Raw genomic sequence first — 23,863 nt, forward strand, 5'->3', positions numbered from 1 at the left:
GGAGGCTGCTGTCCAGCAGTCTCATAGGCTAAACGAATTATGCTACGAAGCCAGAAGGAGAGAGAGGTAGCCGAAGCCTTATGACCTCTCCTCTGACCAGAGTACACGACAAACAGGGAAGACGTTTGTCGAAAATCCTTAGTTGCCTGCAAGTAGAACTTGAGGGCACGAACTACATCCAGATTGTGTAGAAGACGTTCCTTCTTTGAAGAAGGATTTGGACACAAGGATGGAACAACAATCTCTTGATTGATATTCCTGTTAGTGACTACCTTAGGTAAGAACCCAGGTTTAGTACGCAGAACTACCTTGTCTGAGTGAAAGATCAGATAAGGAGAATCACAATGTAAGGCTGATAATTCAGAGACTCTTCGAGCCGAGGAAATAGCCATTAAAAATAGAACTTTCCAAGATAACAATTTTATATCAATGGAATGAAGGGGTTCGAACGGAACACCCTGTAAAACGTTAAGAACTAAGTTTAAACTCCATGGCGGAGCAACAGTTTTAAACACAGGCTTGATCCTAGCTAAAGCCTGACAAAATGCCTGGACGTCTGGATTTTCTGACAGACGCTTGTGTAACAAGATGGACAGAGCTGAGATCTGTCCCTTTAATGAGCTAGCCGATAAACCCTTTTCTAAACCTTCTTGTAGAAAGGACAATATCCTAGGAATCCTAACCTTACTCCAGGAGTAATCTTTGGATTCACACCAGTATAGGTATTTACGCCATATTTTATGGTAAATCTTTCTGGTAACAGGCTTCCTAGCCTGTATCAGGGTATCAATAACCGACTCAGAAAAACCACGTTTTGATAAAATCAAGCGTTCAATTTCCAAGCAGTCAGCTTCAGAGAAGTTAGATTTTGATGTTTGAATGGACCCTGTATCAGAAGGTCCTGTCTTAGAGATAGAGACCAAGGCGGACAGGATGACATGTCCACTAGATCTGCATACCAAGTCCTGCGTGGCCATGCAGGTGCTATTAGAATCACTGATGCTCTCTCCTGTTTGATTTTGGCAATCAATCGAGGAAGCAGCGGGAAGGGTGGAAACACATAAGCCATCCTGAAGTTCCAAGGTGCTGTCAAAGCATCTATCAGAACCGCTCCCGGATCCCTGGATCTGGATCCGTAGCGAGGAAGTTTGGCGTTCTGGCGAGACGCCATGAGATCTATATCTGGTTTGCCCCAACGTCGAAGTATTTGGGCAAAGACCTCCGGATGAAGTTCCCACTCCCCCGGATGAAAAGTCTGGCGACTCAAGAAATCCGCCTCCCAGTACTCTACTCCCGGGATGTGGATTGCTGACAGGTGGCAAGAGTGAGACTCTGCCCAGCGAAATATCTTTGATACTTCCATCATTGCTAGGGAGCTTCTTGTCCCTCCCTGATGGTTGATGTAAGCTACAGTCGTGATGTTGTCCGACTGAAACCTGATGAACCCCCGAGTTTTTAACTGGGGCCAAGCTAGAAGGGCATTGAGAACTGCTCTCAATTCCAGAATGTTTATTGGCAGGAGACTTTCCTCCTGACTCCATTGTCCCTGAGCCTTCAGAGAATTCCAGACAGCGCCCCAACCTAGAAGGCTGGCGTCTGTTGTTACAATTGTCCAGTCCGGCCTGCTGAATGGCATCCCCCTGGACAGATGTGGCCGAGAAAGCCACCATAGAAGAGAGTTTCTGGTCTCTTGATCCAGATTCAGAGTGGGGGACAAATCTGAGTAATCCCCATTCCACTGACTCAGCATGCACAATTGCAGCGGTCTGAGATGTAGGCGTGCAAAGGGTACTATGTCCATTGCTGCTACCATTAAGCCGATCACCTCCATGCATTGAGCTACTGACGGGAGTTGAATGGAATGAAGGACACGGCATGCATTTAGAAGCTTTGTTAATCTGTCTTCTGTCAGATAAATCTTCATTTCTACAGAATCTATAAGAGTCCCCAAGAATGGAACTCTTGTGAGAGGAAAGAGAGAACTCTTCTTTTCGTTCACTTTCCATCCATGCGACCTTAGAAATGCCAGAACTAACTCTGTATGAGACTTGGCAGTTTGAAAGCTTGAAGCTTGTATCAGAATGTCGTCTAGGTACGGAGCTACCGAAATTCCTCGCGGTCTTAGTACCGCCAGAAGGGCACCCAGAACCTTTGTGAAGATTCTTGGAGCCGTAGCCAATCCGAATGGAAGGGCTACAAACTGGTAATGCCTGTTTAAGAAGGCAAACCTTAGATACCGGTAATGATCTTTGTGAATCGGTATGTGAAGGTAAGCATCCTTTAAATCCACTGTGGTCATGTACTGACCCTCTTGGATCATGGGTAAGATTGTCCGAATAGTTTCCATTTTGAACGATGGAACTCTTAGGAATTTGTTTAGGATCTTTAAATCCAAGATTGGCCTGAAAGTTCCCTCTTTTTTGGGAACCACAAACAGGTTTGAGTAAAACCCTTGTCCCTGTTCCGACCGCGGAACCGGATGGATCACTCCCATTAATAATAGATCTTGTACACAGCGTAGAAACGCGTCTTTCTTTATTTGGTTTGTTGACAACCTTGACAGATGAAATCTCCCTCTTGGGGGAGAGAATTTGAAGTCTAGAAGGTATCCCTGAGATATGATCTCTAGCGCCCAGGGATCCTGGACATCTCTTGCCCAAGCCTGGGCGAAGAGAGAGAGTCTGCCCCCCACTAGATCCGGTCCCGGATCGGGGGCCCTCGGTTCATGCTGTCTTAGGGGCAGCAGCAGGTTTCCTGGCCTGCTTGCCCTTATTCCAGGACTGGTTAGGTTTCCAGCCTTGTCTGTAACGAGCAACAGCTCCTTCCTGTTTTGGTGCAGTGGAAGTTGATGCTGTTCCTGTTTTGAAATTCCGAAAGGGACGAAAATTAGACTGTCTAGCCTTAGCTTTGGCTTTGTCTTGAGGTAGAGCGTGGCCCTTACCTCCTGAAATGTCAACAATAATTTCTTTCAAACCGGGCCCAAATAAAGTTTGCCCCTTGAAAGGTATATTAAGTAATTTGGACTTAGAAGTTACATCAGCCGACCAGGATTTTAGCCACAGCGCCCTACGTGCCTGAATGGCGAATCCTGAATTCTTAGCCGTAAGTTTGGTTAAATGTACTACGGCCTCCGAAATGAATGAATTAGCTAGTTTAAGGACTCTAAGCCTGTCCGTAATGTCGTCCAGCGTAGCTGAACTAAGGTTCTCTTCCAGAGACTCAATCCAAAATGCTGCCGCAGCCGTAATCGGCGCGATGCATGCAAGGGGTTGCAATATAAAACCTTGTTGAACAAACATTTTCTTAAGGTAACCCTCTAATTTTATATCCATAGGATCTGAAAAAGCACAGCTATCCTCCACCGGGATAGTGGTACGCTTAGCTAAAGTAGAAACTGCTCCCTCCACCTTAGGGACCGTTTGCCATAAGTCCCGTGTGGTGGCGTCTATTGGAAACATCTTTCTAAATATTGGAGGGGGTGAGAACGGCACACCGGGTCTATCCCACTCCTTAGTAACAATTTCAGTTAATCTCTTAGGTATAGGAAAAACGTCAGTACTCGCCGGTACCGCAAAGTATTTATCCAACCTACACATTTTCTCTGGTATTGCAACAGTGTTACAATCGTTAAGAGCTGCTAAGACCTCCCCTAGTAATACACGGAGGTTTTCCAATTTAAATTTAAAATTTGAAATATCTGAATCCAATCTGCTTGGATCAGAACCGTCACCTACAGAATGAAGCTCTCCGTCCTCATGCTCTGCAAGCTGTGACGCAGTATCAGACATGGCCCTAGAATTATCAGCGCACTCTGTTCTCACCCCAGAGTGATCACGCTTGCCTCTTAGTTCTGGTAATTTAGCCAAAACTTCAGTCATAACAGTAGCCATATCTTGTAATGTTATCTGTAATGGCTGCCCAGATGTACTAGGCGCCATAATATCACGCACCTCCCGGGCGGGAGATGCAGGTACTGACACGTGAGGCGAGTTAGTCGGCATAACTCTCCCCTCGCTGTTTGGTGAAATTTGTTCAATTTGTACAGATTGGCTTTTATTTAAAGTAGCATCAATACAGTTAGTACATAAATTTCTATTGGGCTCCACCTTGGCATTGGAACAAATGACACAGGTATCTTCCTCTGAATCAGACATGTTTAACACACTAGCAATAAACATGCAACTCGGTTACAATTTTATTTAACAAAAACGTACTGTGCCTCAAGAAGCACTAAACGATTAAATGACAGTTGAAATAATGAACTGAAAAACAGTTATAGCATCACTCTTTACAAACAACACAACTTTTTAGCAAAGGTTTGTTCCCATTAGTAAAATAACACTAATTAAATTTTAAACATAAAAATTACAGAGCAACGTTTTAAATCACAGTCACTATATAAGTCTCACAGCTCTGCTGAGAGAATCTACCTCCCTTCAAAGAAGTTTGAAGACCCCTGAGTTCTGTTAGAGATGAACCGGATCATGCAGAAAATACAAGAGTAACTGACTGGAAATTTTTGATGCGTAGCAAAGAGCGCCAAAAACGGCCCCTCCCTCTCACACACAGCAGTGAGAGAGAAACGAAACTGTCATAATTAAAACAAGCAAACTGCCAAGTGGAAAAATAATGCCCAAATATTTATTCACTCAGTACCTCATTAATGCAAACGATTCTACATTCCAGCAAAAACGTTTAACATGAAAAATACCTAATAAAAGGTTTAATGTACTTTTACAGAGTAATTCCGGTGAAATACCATCCCCAGAATACTAAAGTGTAGAGCATACATACATGTTCATTATAACGGTATGGCAGGATTTTTTCATCAATTCCATTCAGAAAATAAAAACTGCTACATACCTCAATGCAGATTCAACTGCCCGCTGTCCCCTGATCTGAAGTTTTTACCTCCCTCAGATGGCCGAGAAACAGCAATATGATCTTAACTACTCCGGTTAAAATCATAAGAAAAACTCTGGTAGATTCTTCTTCAAACTCTGCCAGAGAGGTAATAACACGCTCCGGTGCTATTGTAAAATAACAAACTTTTGATTGAAGTTCTAAAAACTAAGTATAATCACCATAGTCCTCTCACACCTCCTATCTAGTCTTTGGGTGCAAGAGAATGACTGGAGGTGACGTAGAGGGGAGGAGCTATATAGCAACTCTGCTGGGTGAATCCTCTTGCACTTCCTGTAGGGGAGCAGATAATATCCCAGAAGTAATGATGACCCGTGGACTGATCACACATAACAGAAGAAAAACAGAACTGAAAGGGCAGACATCTGACCTTTAAGAGAACTGGCCGATAAGCCCTTATCTAGACCCTCCTGAAGAAATTGTAGGAACTGTGGAATTTTCAAGGAATTCCATGAAAAAAACCCATGTCTATAACACTGTCACAACCAGTAGCAGTTTATATAATAGACCACAATTACAAAATAGCTTATTGCAACAGTTGTTAGAGAGGTTGCAGTAACTTAATATTAAAGTACTTGTATTAAGTCTCTGAAAAAACAGGTGGGCACTTTGCATATAAATATATGTGTATGCTGAGAGTGGAAGCAAAGAGGAACTGATATACAGTTCATACACTCCCTGCAATCGCTTTAATTGGTAAATCTGAATATACAGCTCCTAGGAGAGAAGCAGCATATTATAAGAGGGTGTGACAGAGGCTCAGGAGCTGAGTTGGTAAGCTGGAAACAAACTGATAATGCAGCATACAATGAACAGTTCTTTAGGAAAGGCTCACCTCTGAATAACAGGATCTGTTTGTTACTGTTAATGCCTGTCCTCTTATTGAACAGCAGGCAGTTTAGAGAGAAATGATGTAAAGCAGAGATTGCAATTTTAGTAAACTTCATAGGAGGCTGAGATAGGAGAGGTCAGATAGACTGCTGAACGAAATGACAGGCAGATTTAAGCAAACAGTTCAATGAGAGAAACACTGGGCATAATACTTGTTGTTAGATGACAAGATGTCAATAACTAGAATAAAGGTAGAAGTAATCCTCCTGATGATATGTAAAGTAGAATTCCTTACAGGAGAAAATCTGTACAGGAACAATGCAGGACAATAGAAACACTGAGTTACTACTGCAGCTTGTGAGCTATTCAAGCACCAAATAGTAACAGGTGCACAGCTTTGTAGAAATCCAAGTAGAGGAGTGGAGATTCAAAGTACACTTCTTAAAGAGATATTACAAACATCAAGAAAGATATACTTTCCAAACCTTGTAATAGATTTGTCTAGTAACAGGCTTACCAACCTGAATTAAAGTATCAATGACATGCTCAGAAAAACCTCTATGATCTGAATTCAATCTTTCAATTTCCACCCTGTCAAATTGAGAGACTGAAGATTGTAATAAAAGAATGGACCCTGCACGAGAGGATCTTGACGAAGAAGATGATGTCACAGAAGGGCGCTGGACTTTCTGAACAGGTCCGCGTACCAAGTCCGACGAGGCCATGCCTGAGCTACTAGAATTGGTGGGTCACGCTCCTGCTTGAGGCGAGAAACAACTCTGGGCAGAACAATTGGAGGAAACAAGTAGACTAGATGATAATGCTATGGAGATGTCAAAGCAATTAACTCTCCCTGAGAATCCCTGGCTCTAGAACCATACTGTGGAAGTGTGTGATTTAACCCAACACTATTAGATCTATCTCTGGACGACCCCAGTGAGCTATCAACTAATCAAATATGTCCTGATAGCGAGACCATTCCCCTGGGTGGAGAGACTAGTGGTTGAAAGAGTCCGCTTCCCAGTTGTCCACTCCTGGAATGTGGTTGACTGAAAACGAACACCAATTTACCTCTCCCAAGTCAAAATACCAGACACCTCCATCGAGAGAGAGATGTGATTGCCCCTTTGATGGTTTATGAATCCTACTGTCATGACAGTGTCTGACTTGAAGTGAATAAATTGGTAGGCACAAAGTGATGGCCACGACTGAAGAGCATGGAAAATTGCTCTGAGTTCCAAAACGATAGGAAGGAGCACTTCTTTCGAAGGCCAAACCCCTGAGTTCTCAAAGGACCCCAAACTGCTCCCCAACCAGACAGTTTCTATTCTAGACTTTTGAAAATGTCAGACAGAAAAAACCTGCCCCACAAAGGATGAGACCTGAAACCTATACTGTAACCCTGAGACACAATTTCCATGACCTGGTCCTGAACAGATTGAGCCCATGCTTCCTGAAAAGGCTTAGCCTGCCCCCTACTCGAGCTAACTCTAAATCGGGGGCCGTACCTTCCTGCAGATTTTTACCACACTGCATTCGGTCTCCATGCTGGCTTAGGAGACTCCGTCTTCTGTGAGGAATTCTATATCTGAGACTTGTTCTGGCGAGAAGGATGAACCCCCCCCCCCCCCCCAGATTTGCCCTTGGGTCTATCCTTTCCCACCTGTCACAGTGAAAATAATAGGATCTAAACCAGGTCTGAAAAGAGTTTAGCCCTTGAAAGGTAAAGCTAATAGTATAGATTTAAAAACCATGTCCGCAGACCAAGATTTCATACAAAGAGTCCCCCTGGCTAAGACCGCTAGTGCAGTAATCTCTGCATTGATGCAAATAATCTTAAACACGGCATCACAGATACATTTTAAGAATTTAATACTCTCTTGAATCTCCATCAAGGATGAGTCACACCAAAAAGACGCTGCATCAGCGACCGCCACCACACTTGAAACAGTAAACCTCCCTGTAAAAAGGTTTTTCTGAAATAACCCTCTAGCTGTTTATCTATCGGGTCTCTAAATGAGCTACTGCCTTCTAAAGGGATTGTAGTCCTCTTGGCTAGAGTGAAAATAGCCACATCTATCTTGGGTATAGAGCCCCATAAGCCTAGGTTGATCTCTGGGACAGAAAAAAGCTATCTAATATTAGGAGAAGGAGAGAAAGGAACTCCAGGGTTATCCCATTCTTTGATATGATCACAAAACCCAGAGAAAGTAAAGGAAATGTCTCAAGAGACTTAGATTTTGTTTTAAAAATAATGTCAAACTTTTGGACTGGCTTTACCTCAGCATATTTCGGATCCTGCACTTTCAAGGTTCTTAAGACTTCCTTAAGTAAAGACTTTAAACGTACCATGCTAAACTGGAAATTTACTTCCTTTAATTTCCTCGTCTGACTCTGAAGAGAAATTGTCAAATAAAACCTCCCCATCAGACACTGAAGATGATCCATTCAGATCAGATTCCTGCACTTGTCGAATGACCGAAAGGCTAACAGTGGTGCTGTATCAAAAAGAACTGAGCGATGAGATTAGCATTATAGACCTCAAAGTGGAAGCCCAAGATAAAGACCTTTACTAACAAAAGACCCCCAAATAAAGGAGAATCCCACAACAAATTTCAGACTCATTGTATAAGGGGATAAACTACAATAAGCCGTGCTAAGCCAGCCAGCACAAATACCTGCTGTAAGCAGGGTATAGGTATCCCCAGCACTTACTAAGTTCTTTACCAGGGAGAGGAGTCCCAAAGATATACACTTACCCCCATCCAGATCCACTCTTCAGGGTAAACAATTTAGGACCTGTTCATACCTGTAACAAACAGAGAATGGAAGGGTGAGCAGTCTTGCCAAACAGGAGGAGGCTAAGGTACTACCTTGCAACACCCATGGCTAGTTTGTAGCTCAACTTAAACAAGGAGAGGAAAATGCCCAAACAGCACCCTCCTAATACTTTCTCTTCCAGGAAACTTTCCATTGAAAGGAAAAATATCAGAAATTTTCAACAGCAACTCAATCCATGCCTACTACTTGAGGAGGCAAATAAATACTGGGAGTGAAAGGTAGGTAAGAGGGATAGGGTGTTTTTGCCTCCTCCTGGTGGTCAGGTGATGTAATTACCAAAAGTAAGGATTGTGGAATCTCACTACCATTAGAAATAAATATCCTTTGAGACAGCAGAGTATAATCTCTGCACCACTGACGCAGCATACAAAACTGAAGAGGCCTCATGTGAAAATGAGTAAATGGAATTGCATCTGAAGCTGGAATCATGAGACCTAGGACTTTCATACACAGAGGAACCAAGGGAAATGAGAGTGATTGAAGGTTGAGACAAGCTAAAACCAATTTTAACTTTATTTGCTCTGTTAGAGACTCATGGACACTGAATCTATTTGGAAACAAAAAAAAGTTACTTTTATGTGAGGAACCAAATAACGATTTGGAAAATTGATCCTCCAACCAAGCTGTTGCAGAAACAAAAAGAGTAGGTTGGTGTGAGATCCTGCTAAAGGAAAAGATGGAGCTTGAACTAAGATGTCATCCAGGTATGGAAAAACTGCAATATTCTGTGACCTGATCACAGACAAAAGGGCACGCAGAACCTTTGTTGTTCTTTTATTTGGTCTGGCTACAGCTCCAAGAATATACAAACTGAAAACGCCTGCCCAGAAAAGTCAAACCTCAGAAACTGGAAATGATCATTGTGAATAGGAATATGACCGTATGCATCCTTTAAATCTATTGTGGACATAAACTGACATTGCTGAACAAAAGGCAGAATAGTTCTGATGGTTTCAAGTCTGAAAGATGGAATCCTTACAAACTTGTTCAGAGTCTTTAGATCCATAACTGGTCTGAAAGTGTCTTCCTTCTTTGGAACAATGAAGGGATTTTAATAAAATCCCAACCCCTGATCCTGCAAAGGAACTGGAACAATCATTCCCATATCTTCCAGATCCGAGACAGACTGGAAAAGAGCTTGAGCTTTTACATGTTTTCTTGAAACATTGGACAGAAAAAAACCTTCCTCTGGGAGGGCTTTTTCTGAAACCTATTTAATATCTCTGAAAAGCTTTATTCAGAACCGAAGGGTCTGGAACAGACTGAAAACCAAGCCCCCTGAAAAAGGTTTAATCTGGCCCCTACCAGAACTTCTGGACCGGGGTCCACACTTTCATGCAGTTTTGGTAGTAGGGATAGATTTCTTACTCTGATTTGTTCCAGTTAGCACTAGGTCTCCAGACTGATCCAGGGGTGCCTTGCTTTTTAGCAAAGGAGTAGACATTTTGTTCCTTATTCTGAGAAATGGAATGAAAACAATTTGAAGCATTGTATTTCTCTCTAGACTTTCTGTCTTGAGGAAAAAAAGCCCCTGTTACACCCTTTGGATAGTTCTCAAACCAATCCTGGCCAGTAGTCTTGTTATCCCAGCATCAAGTGGAGTGATAAAGAAATATCTTTGGGGCAACAGCATTACGACCCCGGAGATAAATGACTGAGCACAAAGATAAATACTATAAAACTGAATATCAGAAAATGACCGGATTGGTCAAGGTGAGGCTGACAAGCCAGGAGTCAGACCAGACAGGAAAATGGATAGCAACAATCAATGTCCAAAAACATAGTCAGGCAGATCCAAGGTAAAAACCAAACGGGCAAAAACAGTAGGCAGAGGAATGGTTGAGGAAGATACGAGTCATAAGCAAGAAATCCAATGAAGTAATAAAGCACATCCACAAGATAAACTAAAACTAGGGCAATGAGACAGACAGCCCAGAAGGTGTTTAAAAGAAAAAGGGCACCAAAGATGACACGAAAAAGATGCAAAGAAAATGACATGAAAAAATTTGATGCAAAGCGTCAGAGGTGACAAGACGCATAAAAAAAATATACGAGACAGACTGCGTTGTTGAGATAATGAGAGATAACAGGCTGGATTTAGACACTGTCAGCAGACTATGATTTAAAGGGACACTGAACCCAATTTTTTTCTTTCATGATTCAGATAGAGCATGACATTTTAGGCAACTTTCTAATTTACTCCTATTATCAATTTTTATTTGTTCTCTTGCTATCTTTATTTTAAAAGCAGGAATGTAATCTTAGCAGCCAGCCCATTTTAGGTTCAGCACCATGGATAGCACTTGCTTATTGGAGGCTTACATTTACCCACCAATAAGCAAGCATAACCCAGGTTCTCAACTAAAAATGGGCCGGCTCCTATGCATCATATCGCTGCTTTTTAAATAAAGATAGCAAGAGAACGAAGAAAATTTGATAATAGGAGTAAATTAGAAAGTTGCTTAAAATTGCATGCTCTATCTGAATCATGAGAGACACAAATGTGGGTTTAGTGTCCCTTTAAGCCATAAGGTTCTCCTGGCAAGGACTTCCAAAGGCAAGCTTCTGACCTTCATAATATCAAATACATCATCACAAATAAAAGACTCATCACTCGAGTAAACTCAAAATATTTGCACTAGCAGAGTCATCAGAAAACAGCTCTGAAAGACTATATAACCAGTAAGTAGAAACAGTAGCTACATTAGCAAAAGAAATAACTGTCCTGAGCATATAGTCCGCATGTAAAAAGGCCCTTCTATCTAAACTGTTTTCCATACATGTTTAAGAGGGCAGGTTTACGAAAGCAGTAATTATGTGCACACAGGAAGTACCATTTATAAAACAGACCTGCCACATGGTGGTAATATTAAAATTGCAACAAATAGAAACATTTCTTATATAATATTATTTGTGATATATATATATATATATATATATATATATATTACATATTTGTACCTGAATTAGCTTGTTTTTTATGATTCTATTGTTTATATGCCTTTAATGATTGCTTTATGAAACTATAGCCATACTACACACCCTGTAGAATGTAAACTCCCAGTACACTGTTCTCTTCCACCCACACTGTATATGTTTATGCAAAAGACATCCATGCATTAAATTCATACTGCACGGAGGAAAGCAATACATAAGCTTATGCATCACTAACAGAAGGTATTTGTGAAACTCCAAACTATATACACCCCCCAAATACTTTAGTTCATTAAACATCCAGTAAGTTATTGGCTTTAATTCAGCACGATTAAAAACACAAATACCATTGAAAATGTATTTTGTTTACATTGTTTATTATAAAATCAACAATAAAATAAATATCAAAGAAAACAAAAACAACAAAAACGTAAACACTGACCTTCTGGTGCATCTGCATCACAATCCTTGACAACAACAGTTGATGAGTTTCCTGTATTAGTCTCCAGCTCACTAGTATTCTGAAAATAAATAAAAATAAATTAAGATATTCATGTAGGCAAAAAAATAAATAAAGGTAGAATACACCAATTTCGCACATATATAATTTTTATTATTTGATAATGCCTGTAAAATTAGGGAATTTATAACGTTTCATATAGAGCAACATTTATCATGTAATAGAAAAAAATTAAATTATTTATAGATAGATAAGATAGAAAGATATACATGAAAGTAGGTGCATACACTCTGAAACAAAAACAAACCAGATGGAAACTAGCAGGACCTGCATGTGTATGCACAATTCATCTCTAGGGACAGTATTATAAGGACAACATCCACATTTCTATTTGTGGACATAACCCAAAAGCAAGGAGAAACAGTAACAATGTAGATGAGGTTGAAAGAAGACAAAAAACTAAATTTATGCTTACCAGATAAATTCCTTTCTTTCCTGGCAGGGAGAGTCCACGACATCATTAATTACTGTTGGGAATATCAACACCTGGTCAACAGGATGAGGCAAAGACACCCCTGCCAAAGGCTATAAATATACCTTCCCCTATCAGTACAGTCATTCGGTCGAGGGAACAAGGAAAAGCAAGAGAAACATTAGGGTATAGAGGTGCCAGAAGAAAAAAATAACATGGAAAGATTTAGAAATTAATGGCGGGTCATGGACTCTCCCTGCCAGGAAAGAAAGGAAAGAAAGGAATTTATCTGGTAAGCATAAATTTAGTTTTCTTTCCAAAGGCAGGGAGAGTCCACAACCTCATTTATTACTGTTGGGAACCAATACCCAAGCTCCAGAGGACACTGAATGAATAAAATAGGAGAGCAAAAAGGAAAGGTGGACCCTAATCTGAGGGCACCACAGCCTGTAAAACTTTTCTCCCAAACGCTGCCTCCACAGAAGCAAAATCATCAAATTTATAGAACTTTGAAAAAGTATGTAAGGAGGACCAGGAAGCCACCTTACAAATCTGGTCCATAGAAGCTTCATTCTTAAAAGCCCAAGAAGAAGAAACTGCTCAAGTGAAATGAGCCGTTATCCTCTCACAAGGCTCTTGTACAGCCTTTTCATAATCCAAATGGATGATACTTCTCAGCCAGAAAGATAATGAAGTCGCAGTGGCTTTCTGACCCTTGCGCTTACCAGTGTATAACACAAACAAGGAGGAGGATTGTCTGAAATCCTTAGTAGCCTGAAGAAAGAATTATAAGGCACCTACTTCAATCCTATTGGCTGATTGTATTGAAAGGAAGAGAAAGGAGTCTGGATTTAGAAGTCATATCCACAGACAAAGACTTCAATCAGAAAGCCCTGCGGGCTAGGACCACAAAACCTGAAGCCTTAGCATTCAGGCACATAATCTGCATACATATTTGCATCTCAGATGAAAGAATTAGCTACTCTTAAAGCTTTAATTCTCTCCTGAATATCCTAGAGGGGAGATTCCATCTCGATAAATTCTGACAGGGAGACACACCAGTAGGTGGCGGCCCAGGCCACCGCCAGTTGAAATAAAAATCCTGCATGTTGGAACATTCTCCTTAGGAAAGTTTCCAACTTCTTATCCATAGGTTCTCTAAAAGAGCAGCTATCCTCAAGAGGGATAGTAGTACGCTTAGCTAGCGTCAAAATGGCACCATCCACCTTAGGAAAGGAGCCCCACAGCTCTAAATGAGATTAATAATGTTCGCCATAAGAACTGGGAACTGAAAAGTTTGTGGGACCTTTCTGTCTTCATAAACCTTATCTAATTTGTGGATCTTAGGTTCCTCAGGTAGCTTTGCTTCTGGAACCTCTAATGTAGACAGGACCTCCTTCAGTAAAAAACGCAGATATTCAATTTTAAATCTAAAGGAGGGTTCCTCCGCTGGAGGAGATTTAGTAATAGAAGTCTCCGACTCCGAAAGTTCACTCTCTGATGCCCAACTCACAAAAGTGAAAGTGAAACCTGTCTGTTCCAGCCAAAAGTACACAGTCTAAATGAGCCCTGAAATGTTCTTCACAAATGTTAAAGCAGTATATAAACTCCCCAAACTGCTCCCAATAAACTCCCACTGAGGAGATATTAACCTCAGATCCTACTGAGGTATAGAGAAGTCACAATGTGACCCAATATAAGGCGTCCCTGCTATATGAAAATAACCCAGCCTTACCCTCCAGGATCCGTGCTCTGGAACAGATACAGCCTTTCAAGTGTGACAGCCTTGTAGCGATGCTCTGACAGGGATCTGAGTGTGGAAAAGCAAGCATTGTAACTCATTAACATTGATTGCTCAGGAGTGGTTGGATAGACAGTCTGGATGGCTCTGCAGAAACACTTTCCCTGCATCTCCAGACTCTAACTTTCATCAATACTCTCACTGAAAGTTTTATATAATTAGTTAAAACTCCAGTCCTCTCTTCAAGGGAACATACCCGTTAAGGATAATACAAATATTCTGACACTTCTCTGCCATCCTCCTCTAGTGACTAAAGGCAAAGAATGACTGGGAGGGGGGGAAGTGGGAGGGATATTTAAGACTTTGGCTGGGGTGTCTTTGCCTCCTCCTGGTGTTGTATTTCCCAACAGTAAGGAATGAAGTTGTGGACTCTCCCAGCCTTATGGAAAGAAATAGCTCATTTTCTCTTATTTTTTCCTCAGAAAGACAGTCCATTGCCCTGCCTCTGCTGCCCAGAAACTATCCCCAAATTTAAAAGAGATATCCAGTCCCTATAAAATGTCCACCTGGAGGGTTAACCTCTGAAATGCTGCATCCTTCTCACCTAGAAGGCAAAAGCACTTACCTGAGGATCCGCTGCAGGGCAGGTACAGCAAACAGGTATGACAGACTCAGCCGACCTCTGACAGGGAACTGTAGAAAAAGAAAAGCAGATTAACCAAACCTGGTTTTCTGTATAGAGGTAGCATAAATGTTAGAAGGGAAGCAAGGACTACCTCATCGTCTTCTAACTGCTAAAAGCCATCATTACACTTACTAAAGAGGATTACATGGACACAGCATAGCCCCAATCCTTGCTTGCAGGGAACAGTACCCATTAAAGGATTAATATCTTCAGACGCCATCTTCGCACTTCCTCCTGAAGTACAAGGCAAAGAATGACTGTGAGTTTATGGGAAGTGGAACTGGTACTTAACAGCTTTGCTGGGTTGTTCTTTGCCTCTTCCTGGTGGCCAGGAGTTGAATTCCAACTAGTAATTAGAATGGATTTGAGGACTCTCCATGCCATTGGAAAGAAAGGTATTTTACCAATCAATATTTCATTAAACTTTTTTTACTACAAAATGGTAATTAGAGATCAGGATAACTATATTTACATGTTATAATTAATTTCAAGCTAAAGGCAAAGCAGTTTGATCATGTTTTCTGGACTGAAGGACAACAGTGGCAAAGTTATATTTTTTGGATATAATTTGCTTGCAGGTAGAGGGCAACTAAAGCCTACACTAAAATACTCTAAAAAGAAACTAATACCTACAAAATGGGGAGGGGCTACTTACAGAAAAAAAGAAAAGCTTGAAGGCTTCTGGAAGGTTTCTTCCTTATTCCAAGTGAAATACATTTAAAATGCCCAACAAGCTATGTGCTACCATAAGAGACTGCGAGGAATATCAATATTTATCAGCTAAGCTTCTACTAAAAAAAGAAAAGAAACCTAACTGGCATAGCCAGGAAACAGCAGGTATATTACACATAAAATACTGATTTACAAAGAGCTTAATTTAAGGAGACTTGCTGTCTTGCTGCTTCAGGCAGACAATGTTCTTACACTGCCTTTGTTTGCTGACCATATTCCTTAGAAGAGTAATAAAGCTCTCAAAACAGATTAATTTAGGTGCACCCGGGGCATTTATTAATCTCAGTATGTGGGAAATAATTTATTATTATCTAGTACTGAAAAATGTATGCCAAATGCAAACACTATGCATAGCTAAACATCATGTTTTATTTTATATTTCAGTCATTTTTGTGAATGTATTTAATCTGAAGCATACATTTATTTTCTATGAAGATATGCTGAACTGCAGTCATATTGTAAAATAGAGTGAAAAAGTAGTGGGCAAACAATAAGAGTTAAAAAAAACAGTTCATGTTGCAGATAGATATATTGTACTATTTGTGTATGAATGAAAAATACCAGGGGTGGGACCAAAATACAGTTTTGCAAGTCACAAGTGAGACTCAAGTCTCAGGTTCTAAGTCAACACAGGCAAGTCCCAAATCATAACGAGTAAGTCAAAGTCAAGTTGCAAGTCCTCAACTTTAAACCACAACTGTTAAAAAGTAATTAGTGCTCTTTGCACATTTTAGTATCAGAGTATTAGTAAATGTATACTAATTTATTTTAGGAAGGCTTTTAAAAACAAAATTTATGCTTACCTAATACATTTCTTTCTTTCCAGATATGGTGAGTCCACAACATCATCATTTACTGTTGGGAATATCACTCCTGGCCAGCAGGAGGAGGCAAATAGACCACAGACAAGCTGTTAAATATCACTCCCCTTCCCACAATCCCCAGTCATTCGACCAAAGGGAAATGGAGAAAAAAAAGAGTAACACAAAGGTGTAGAGGTGCCTGAGGTTTAGTAAAAAAAATAACTGTCTTAAAATAAAGGGCGGGGTTGAGGACTCACCATATCCGGAAAGACATTTATCAGGTAAGCATAAATTTTGTTTCCTTTCCTAAGATGTGGCGAGTCCACAACCTCATCATTTACTGCTGGGAACCAATACACAAGCTAGAGGACTCAGATGACTAGGGAGGGACAAGACAGGTAGACCTAGACAGAAGGTACCACCGCTTGAAGAACCTTTCTCCCAAAAGAAGCCTCAGCCAAGGAAAAAGTATCAAATTTGTAAAATGTAGAAAAAGTATGCAGAGAAGACCAAGTTGCAGCCTTGCAAATTTTTTCCACAGAAACTTTATTTTTGAAAGCCCAAGAAGAAGAGACAGCTCTGGTGGAATGAGCCATAATTTACTCAGGAGACTGCTGTCCAGCAGTCTCATAAGACAAACGAATCATACTTCTCAACCAGAGAGAGAGAAGTACAGTAGCCTTCTGACCGTTATACTTCCAAGAGAAACAGACAAATAGAGCAGAAGACTGGCGAAAATCCTTATTCGCCTGTAGATAGAATTTAAGAGCATGCACAACATCAAATTTGTGCAACAAAAGTTCCTTAGACAAAGGAGGATTAGGACATATATAAGGAACAACAATTTCCTAATTAATATTTCTATCCAAAACCACTTTCGGAAGGAAACCTAACTTAGTACGAAAAACTGCCTTATCAGCATGAAAGATAAGATGAGGTGATTCACACTGCAGAGCTGAGAGTTCCGAAACTCTCCAAGCAGAAGAGATAGCAACAAGAAACAAAACCTTCCAAGATAGCAACCTAATATCTATGGAATGCATTGGCTCAAACGGAGCCTGCTGCAAAACTTTAAGAACAAGATTAAGGCTCCAAGAAGGAGCAACATGTTTAAACACAGGCCTGATTCTGACCAGGGCCGGACAAAGAGATTGTACATCTGGCATATCCACCAGATGCCTGTGCAACAAAACAGACAATGCAGAAATCTGACCCTTCAGAGTACTTGGAATCCTGACCCTACTCCAAGAGTAGTCCTTGGATTCACACTAATAAAGTTATTTACACCATATCTTATGGTAATCTTTCTCGTAACAGGCTTGCAAGCCTGAATCATGGTCTCAATGACGGACTTAGAACTAAGAGACAGAACTAAGTGTTCAATCTCCAAGCAGTCAGCTTCAGAGAAATGAGATTTGGAAGAAGAAAGGAACCCTGCAACAGAAGGTCCTTCCTCAGGGGCAGTCTCCAAGGTGAGAGAGATGACATCTCCACTAGGTCAGCATACTAGATCCTGCAAGGCCATGCAGGGGCTATTAAAATCACTGACGCTCTCTCCTGTTTGATACGAGTAATGACTCGTGGAAGGAGAGCAAACTGAGAAAACAGGTATGCCAGCCTGAAATCCCAAGAGGCCGCCAGAGTATCTATCAGAGCAGTCTGTGGATCTCTTGACCTTGAACCGTACCTTGGAAGCTTGGCATTCTGCTGAGACGCCATCAGATCCAACTCCGGCACCCCCCATTTGAGAGTTAACTTGCAGAACACCTCTGGATGGAGCTCCCACTCCCCGGGGTGAAATGTCTGTCTGCTCAGGAAATCCGCTGCCCAGTTCCACTCCTGAAATGTGGATAGCTGATAGACAGCACATGTGTGCTTCTGCCCACTGAACAATCCGAGCTACCTCCTTCATGGCGAAGGAACTACAAGTTCATCCCTGGTGGTTGATGTAAGCCACTGAGGTTATATTGTCTGACTGGAACCTGATAAACCGGGCTAAGGACAACTGAGGCCAAGCCATCAGTGCATTTTAAATAGCTCTCAACTCCAAAATGTTGATGGGGAGAGCAGACTCCTTCCGAGTCTAAAGTCCCTGCGCCTTTAACGAGTCACAGACTGTTCCCAGCCCAGCAGGCTGGCGTCCGTGGTCCAAATCACCCAGGAAGGTCTCCGAAAGCATGTGCCCTGATACAGATGTTTCTGAGAAAGCCACCACGGGAGAGTCTGTCGACTGGTCTAGATCTATCCTCGGAGACAGATCCCAATAGTCTCCATTCCATTGTCTTAGCATGCATAGTTTCAGAGCTCTGAAATGGAATCGAGCAAAGGGAATGATATCCATGGAAGCGACCATCAGACCAATTACCTCCATACACTCAGTCACTGACGGCCGAACAGTAGACTGAAGAGAGAGGCAAGAGGAGAGGATCTTGGATTTTCTGACCTCCGTCAAAAATTTTTTCATAGGGAATCTATTATGGTCCTTAAGAAAACCACCCTTGTAGCTGGAACAAGGGAACTCTTTTCCAGATTCACTTTCCAACCATGGGAACTTAAAAAGGATAACAAGATCTCTGTATGGGAGTTTGCTTGTTGAAAAGATGGCGCCTGAACCAGAATATCATGCAGGTATGGTGCCACTACAATTCCCTGAGACCTGATTACTGCCAAGAGAGCCCCCAGAACCTTTGAGAAAATTTTGGGAGAAGTGTCAAGGCCAAACGGAAGAGCTACAAACTGGAAGTGTTTGTCTAGAAAGGCGAATCTCAGGAACTTGTGATGATCCCTGTGGATGGGAACATGAAGGTCTATTGTCGTCATGAACTGACCCTTTTGGACTAAAGGAAGAATGGACTAAATAGTTTCCATTTTGAAGGACTGTACTCTGAGAAACTTGTTGAGACACTTCAGGTCCAGAATAGGATGGGAATTTCTCTCTTTTTTGGGAACCACAAGCAGATTTGAATAGAAACCTAGACCCTGTTCCTCTACTGGAACTGGAACTATCACTCTCAGGAAGGAAAGATCCTGAACACAATTCAAGAACGCCTCTCTTTTTGTCAGGTTTACAGACAATCTTGAGAGGTGGAATCTGCCCCTGGAAGAAAAGGTTTCGAATTCCAATTTGTAACCCTGAGATACTATGTCCACAGCTCAGGGATCTGGAACATCCCTTATCCAAGCATGAGAAAACTGCAAAATCTGCCCCCACATGATCCGTTCCCAGACCGGGCAAACCCTTCATGCTGATTTGGGGTTATCTGTAGGTTTCTTAGACTGCTCCCCCTTGTTCCAAGACTGATTGGGTCTCCAAGAGGATGTGGAATGCTCCTGAAGAAGAAGGGGAAGACTTTCCTCTGAAGCTACAAAAGGAACAAAAATTACTCCCTTAGGTCTATTCTTCTTATCTTGCGGTAGGAAAGACCCTTTCCCACCCGTAATATCAGAATTTGTTTCTGCCAGACCAGGTCTGAACAAGGTCTTCCCCTTGTAAGGAATCCCCAAAAGCTTGACCTTAGAGTAAAAATCTACAGACTAAGACTTTAACCACAATGCCCTACAGGCTAGAACAGCAAAACTAGAAGTATTTGCTCCCAGTCGAACAACCTGCAGAATAGCATCAGAAATAAAGGAATTGGCAAGCTTAAGAGCCTTAATCCTGTCTTGGATTTTATCCAAAGGAGTCTCTACCTGAAGAGAATCAGACAAGGCATCGGGTCAATAGGATGCAGCACTTGTCATAGTGGCAATACACACCGCAGGTTGCCATTGGAGGCCTAGATGAACATATATTTTCTTCAAATAAGCTTCCAGCTTCACGTCCATAGGATCCTTAAAAGAGCAGCTATCCTCAACAGGAATAGTAGTTCTCTTTGCCAAAGTAGAAATAGCCCCTTCTACCTTAGGTACCATGTGCCATGATTCTTTTATGGAATCTCCAAACGGAAACATCTTCTTGAAAATAGGAGACGGGGAAAAGGATACCCCTGGCTTCTCCCATTCCTGTGTAATAATCTCTATAGCACGGTCTGGCACAGGAAAAACTGCCTTAGAAGAAGGAACATCAAAGTAACTATTACATTTACTAGATTTCTTAGGGTGGACAACTACAGGGGTATCTAAATCTTCCAAAGTAGCCAAAACCTCCTTTAACAGTACACAAAGGTGTTCAAGCTTAAATCTGAAGGATACCCCCTCAGCTTCAGATAAAGGAATTACACTGTCCGAATCTGAGATTTCACCCTCAGAAGCTCCCAAAGAATCTTCCTCATCACAAAGAACCATTTGAGAAGCATTACTGGAGTCAGCAACCTTACTATCTGAATCTCTAAATTTCCTCTTGTGCTTCCCTATTAACATTGGAAAGGAAGCTAATGCTGCAGATACTGCTGAAGAAACCTGAGCAACAATTTCTGCTTTCAAATATACTCCCCCAGGAGTTATAGAGGAACTACAGGGCACTGCATGTGACACCATTAAGGCTTGAGACATTACAGGAGAAGGTTGTGGTAATACCTGAACAGCAACATCCTGAGAGACCTTGGGCTCAGTACAAAAAAAACAACTTATCTTTACTTTGCAAAGTTTTCTTAACTCAGGAGGAACAAAACTGCTGGGAGAAGCAATTTGTGCTTCTAGACATAAAAGACATGAATTCAGTTGAGCAGGATCCTGCTCCAAATCAGACATGTTTACAGACAATTATTTTTCAAAAAAATAAAAAATGCCTTTAAATTTTGCACACTGAGGTTTATAGAAAAAACATAATTTATGCTTACCTGATAAATTCCTTTCTTCTGTTGTGTGATCAGTCCACGGGTCATCATTACTTCTGGGATATTATCTGCTCCCCTACAGGAAGTGCAAGAGGATTCACCCAGCAGAGTTGCTATATAGCTCCTCCCCTCTACATCACCTCCAGTCATTCGACCAAAGACCAACGAGAAAGGAGAAGCCAAGGGTGTAGTGGTGACTGAATTATAATTTAAAAAATATTTACCTGCCTTAAAAAACAGGGCGGGCCGTGGACTGATCACACAACAGAAGAAAGGAATTTATCAGGTAAGCATAAATTATGTTTTCTTCTGTTATGTGTGATCAGTCCACGGGTCATCATTACTTCTGGGATACCAATACCAAAGCAAAAGTACACGGATGACGGGAGGGATAGGCAGGCTCATTATACAGAAGGAACCACTGCCTGAAGAACCTTTCTCCCAAAAATAGACTCCGAAGAAGCAAAAGTGTCAAATTTGTAAAATTTGGAAAAAGTATGAAGCGAAGACCAAGTTGCAGCCTTGCAAATCTGTTCAACAGAGGCCTCATTCTTAAAGGCCCAAGTGGAAGCCACAGCTCTAGTGGAATGAGCTGTAATTCTTTCAGGAGGCTGCTGTCCAGCAGTCTCATAGGCTAAACGTATTATGCTACGAAGCCAAAAAGAGAGAGAGGTAGCAGAAGCTTTTTGACCTCTCCTCTGTCCAGAATAAACGACAAACAGGGAAGAAGTTTGGCGAAAATCTTTAGTTGCCTGCAAGTAGAACTTGAGGGCACGAACTACATCCAGATTGTGTAGAAGACGTTCCTTCTTTGAAGAAGGATTTGGACACAAGGATGGAACAACAATCTCTTGATTGATATTCCTGTTAGAAACAACCTTAGGTAAGAACCCAGGTTTAGTACGCAGAACTACCTTGTCTGAGTGAAAGATCAGATAAGGAGAATCACAATGTAGGGCTGATAACTCAGAGACTCTTCGAGCCGAGGAAATAGCCATTAAAAATAGAACTTTCCAAGATAACAATTTTATATCAATGGAATGAAGGGGTTCAAACGGAACACCCTGTAAAACGTTAAGAACTAAGTTTAAACTCCATGGCGGAGCAACAGTTTTAAACACAGGCTTGATCCTAGCTAAAGCCTGACAAAAGGCCTGGATGTCTGAATTTTCTGACAGACGCCTGTGTAACAAGATGGACAGAGCTGAGATCTGTCCCTTTAATGAGCTAGCCGATAAACCCTTTTCTAAACCTTCTTGTAGAAAAGACAATATCCTAGGAATCCTAACCTTACTCCAGGAGTAATCTTTGGATTCACACCAGTATAGGTAGTTACGCCATATTTTATGGTAAATCTTTCTGGTAACAGGCTTCCTAGCCTGTATCAGGGTATCAATAACCGACTCAGAAAAACCACGTTTTGATAAAATCAAGCGTTCAATTTCCAAGCAGTCAGCTTCAGAGAAGTTAGACTTTGATGTTTGAATGGACCCTGAATCAGAAGGTCCTGTCTTAGAGGTAGAGACCAAGGCGGACAGGATGACATGTCCACTAGATCTGCATACCAGGTCCTGCGCGGCCATGCAGGCGCTATTAGAATCACTGATGCTCTCTCCTGTTTGATTTTGGCAATCAATCGAGGAAGCAGCGGGAAGGGTGGAAACACATAAGCCATCCTGAAGTTCCAAGGTGCTGTCAAAGCATCTATCAGAACCGCTCCCGGATCCCTGGATCTGGATCCGTAGCGAGGAAGTTTGGCGTTCTGGCGAGACGCCATGAGATCTATCTCTGGTTTGCCCCAACGTCGAAGTATTTGGGCAAAGACCTCCGGATGAAGTTCCCACTCCCCCGGATGAAGAGTCTGGCGACTCAAGAAATCCGCCTCCCAGTTCTCCACTCCCGGGATGTGGATTGCTGACAGGTGGCAAGAGTGAGACTCTGCCCAGCGAATTATCTTTGATACTTCTATCATTGCTAGGGAGCTTCTTGTCCCTCCCTGATGGTTGATGTAAGCTACAGTCGTGATGTTGTCCGACTGAAACCTGATGAACCCCCGAGTCTTTAACTGGGGCCAAGCTAGAAGGGCATTGAGAACTGCTCTCAATTCCAGAATGTTTATTGGCAGGAGACTTTCCTCCTGACTCCATTGTCCCTGAGCCTTCAGAGAATTCCAGACAGCGCCCCAACCTAGAAGGCTGGCGTCTGTTGTTACGATTGTCCAGTCCGGCCTGCTGAACGGCATCCCCCTGGACAGATGTGGCCGAGAAAGCCACCATAGAAGAGAGTTTCTGGTCTCTTGATCCAGATTCAGAGTGGGGGACAAATCTGAGTAATCCCCATTCCACTGACTCAGCATGCACAATTGCAGCGGTCTGAGATGTAGGCGTGCAAAGGGTACTATGTCCATTGCTGCTACCATTAAGCCGATCACCTCCATGCATTGAGCTACTGACGGGAGTTGAATGGAATGAAGGACACGGCATACATTTAGAAGCTTTGTTAATCTGTCTTCTGTCAGATAAATCTTCATTTCTACAGAATCTATAAGAGTCCCCAAGAATGGAACTCTTGTGAGAGGCAAGAGAGAACTCTTCTTTTCGTTCACTTTCCATCCATGCGACCTTAGAAATGCCAGAACTAACTCTGTATGAGACTTGGCAGTTTGA

General features: G+C 41.8%; 1 protein-coding gene across 1 annotated transcript in view; it reads right to left on the bottom strand.

The window, feature by feature from the left end:
• LMBRD1 (LMBR1 domain containing 1) overlaps positions 1–23,863 on the bottom strand; it is an 810,247-nt gene that overhangs the window by 159,631 nt on the left and 626,753 nt on the right. Inside the window, exon 13 of the mRNA XM_053710415.1 lies at positions 11,972–12,050. Coding sequence (XP_053566390.1) covers positions 11,972–12,050 — 79 coding nt within the window. The remainder of the gene's footprint in view (positions 1–11,971; positions 12,051–23,863) is intronic.

The sequence above is a fragment of the Bombina bombina genome, chromosome 4, assembly GCF_027579735.1.
Source record: "Bombina bombina isolate aBomBom1 chromosome 4, aBomBom1.pri, whole genome shotgun sequence".
Taxonomy (NCBI): Eukaryota; Metazoa; Chordata; class Amphibia; order Anura; family Bombinatoridae; genus Bombina; species Bombina bombina.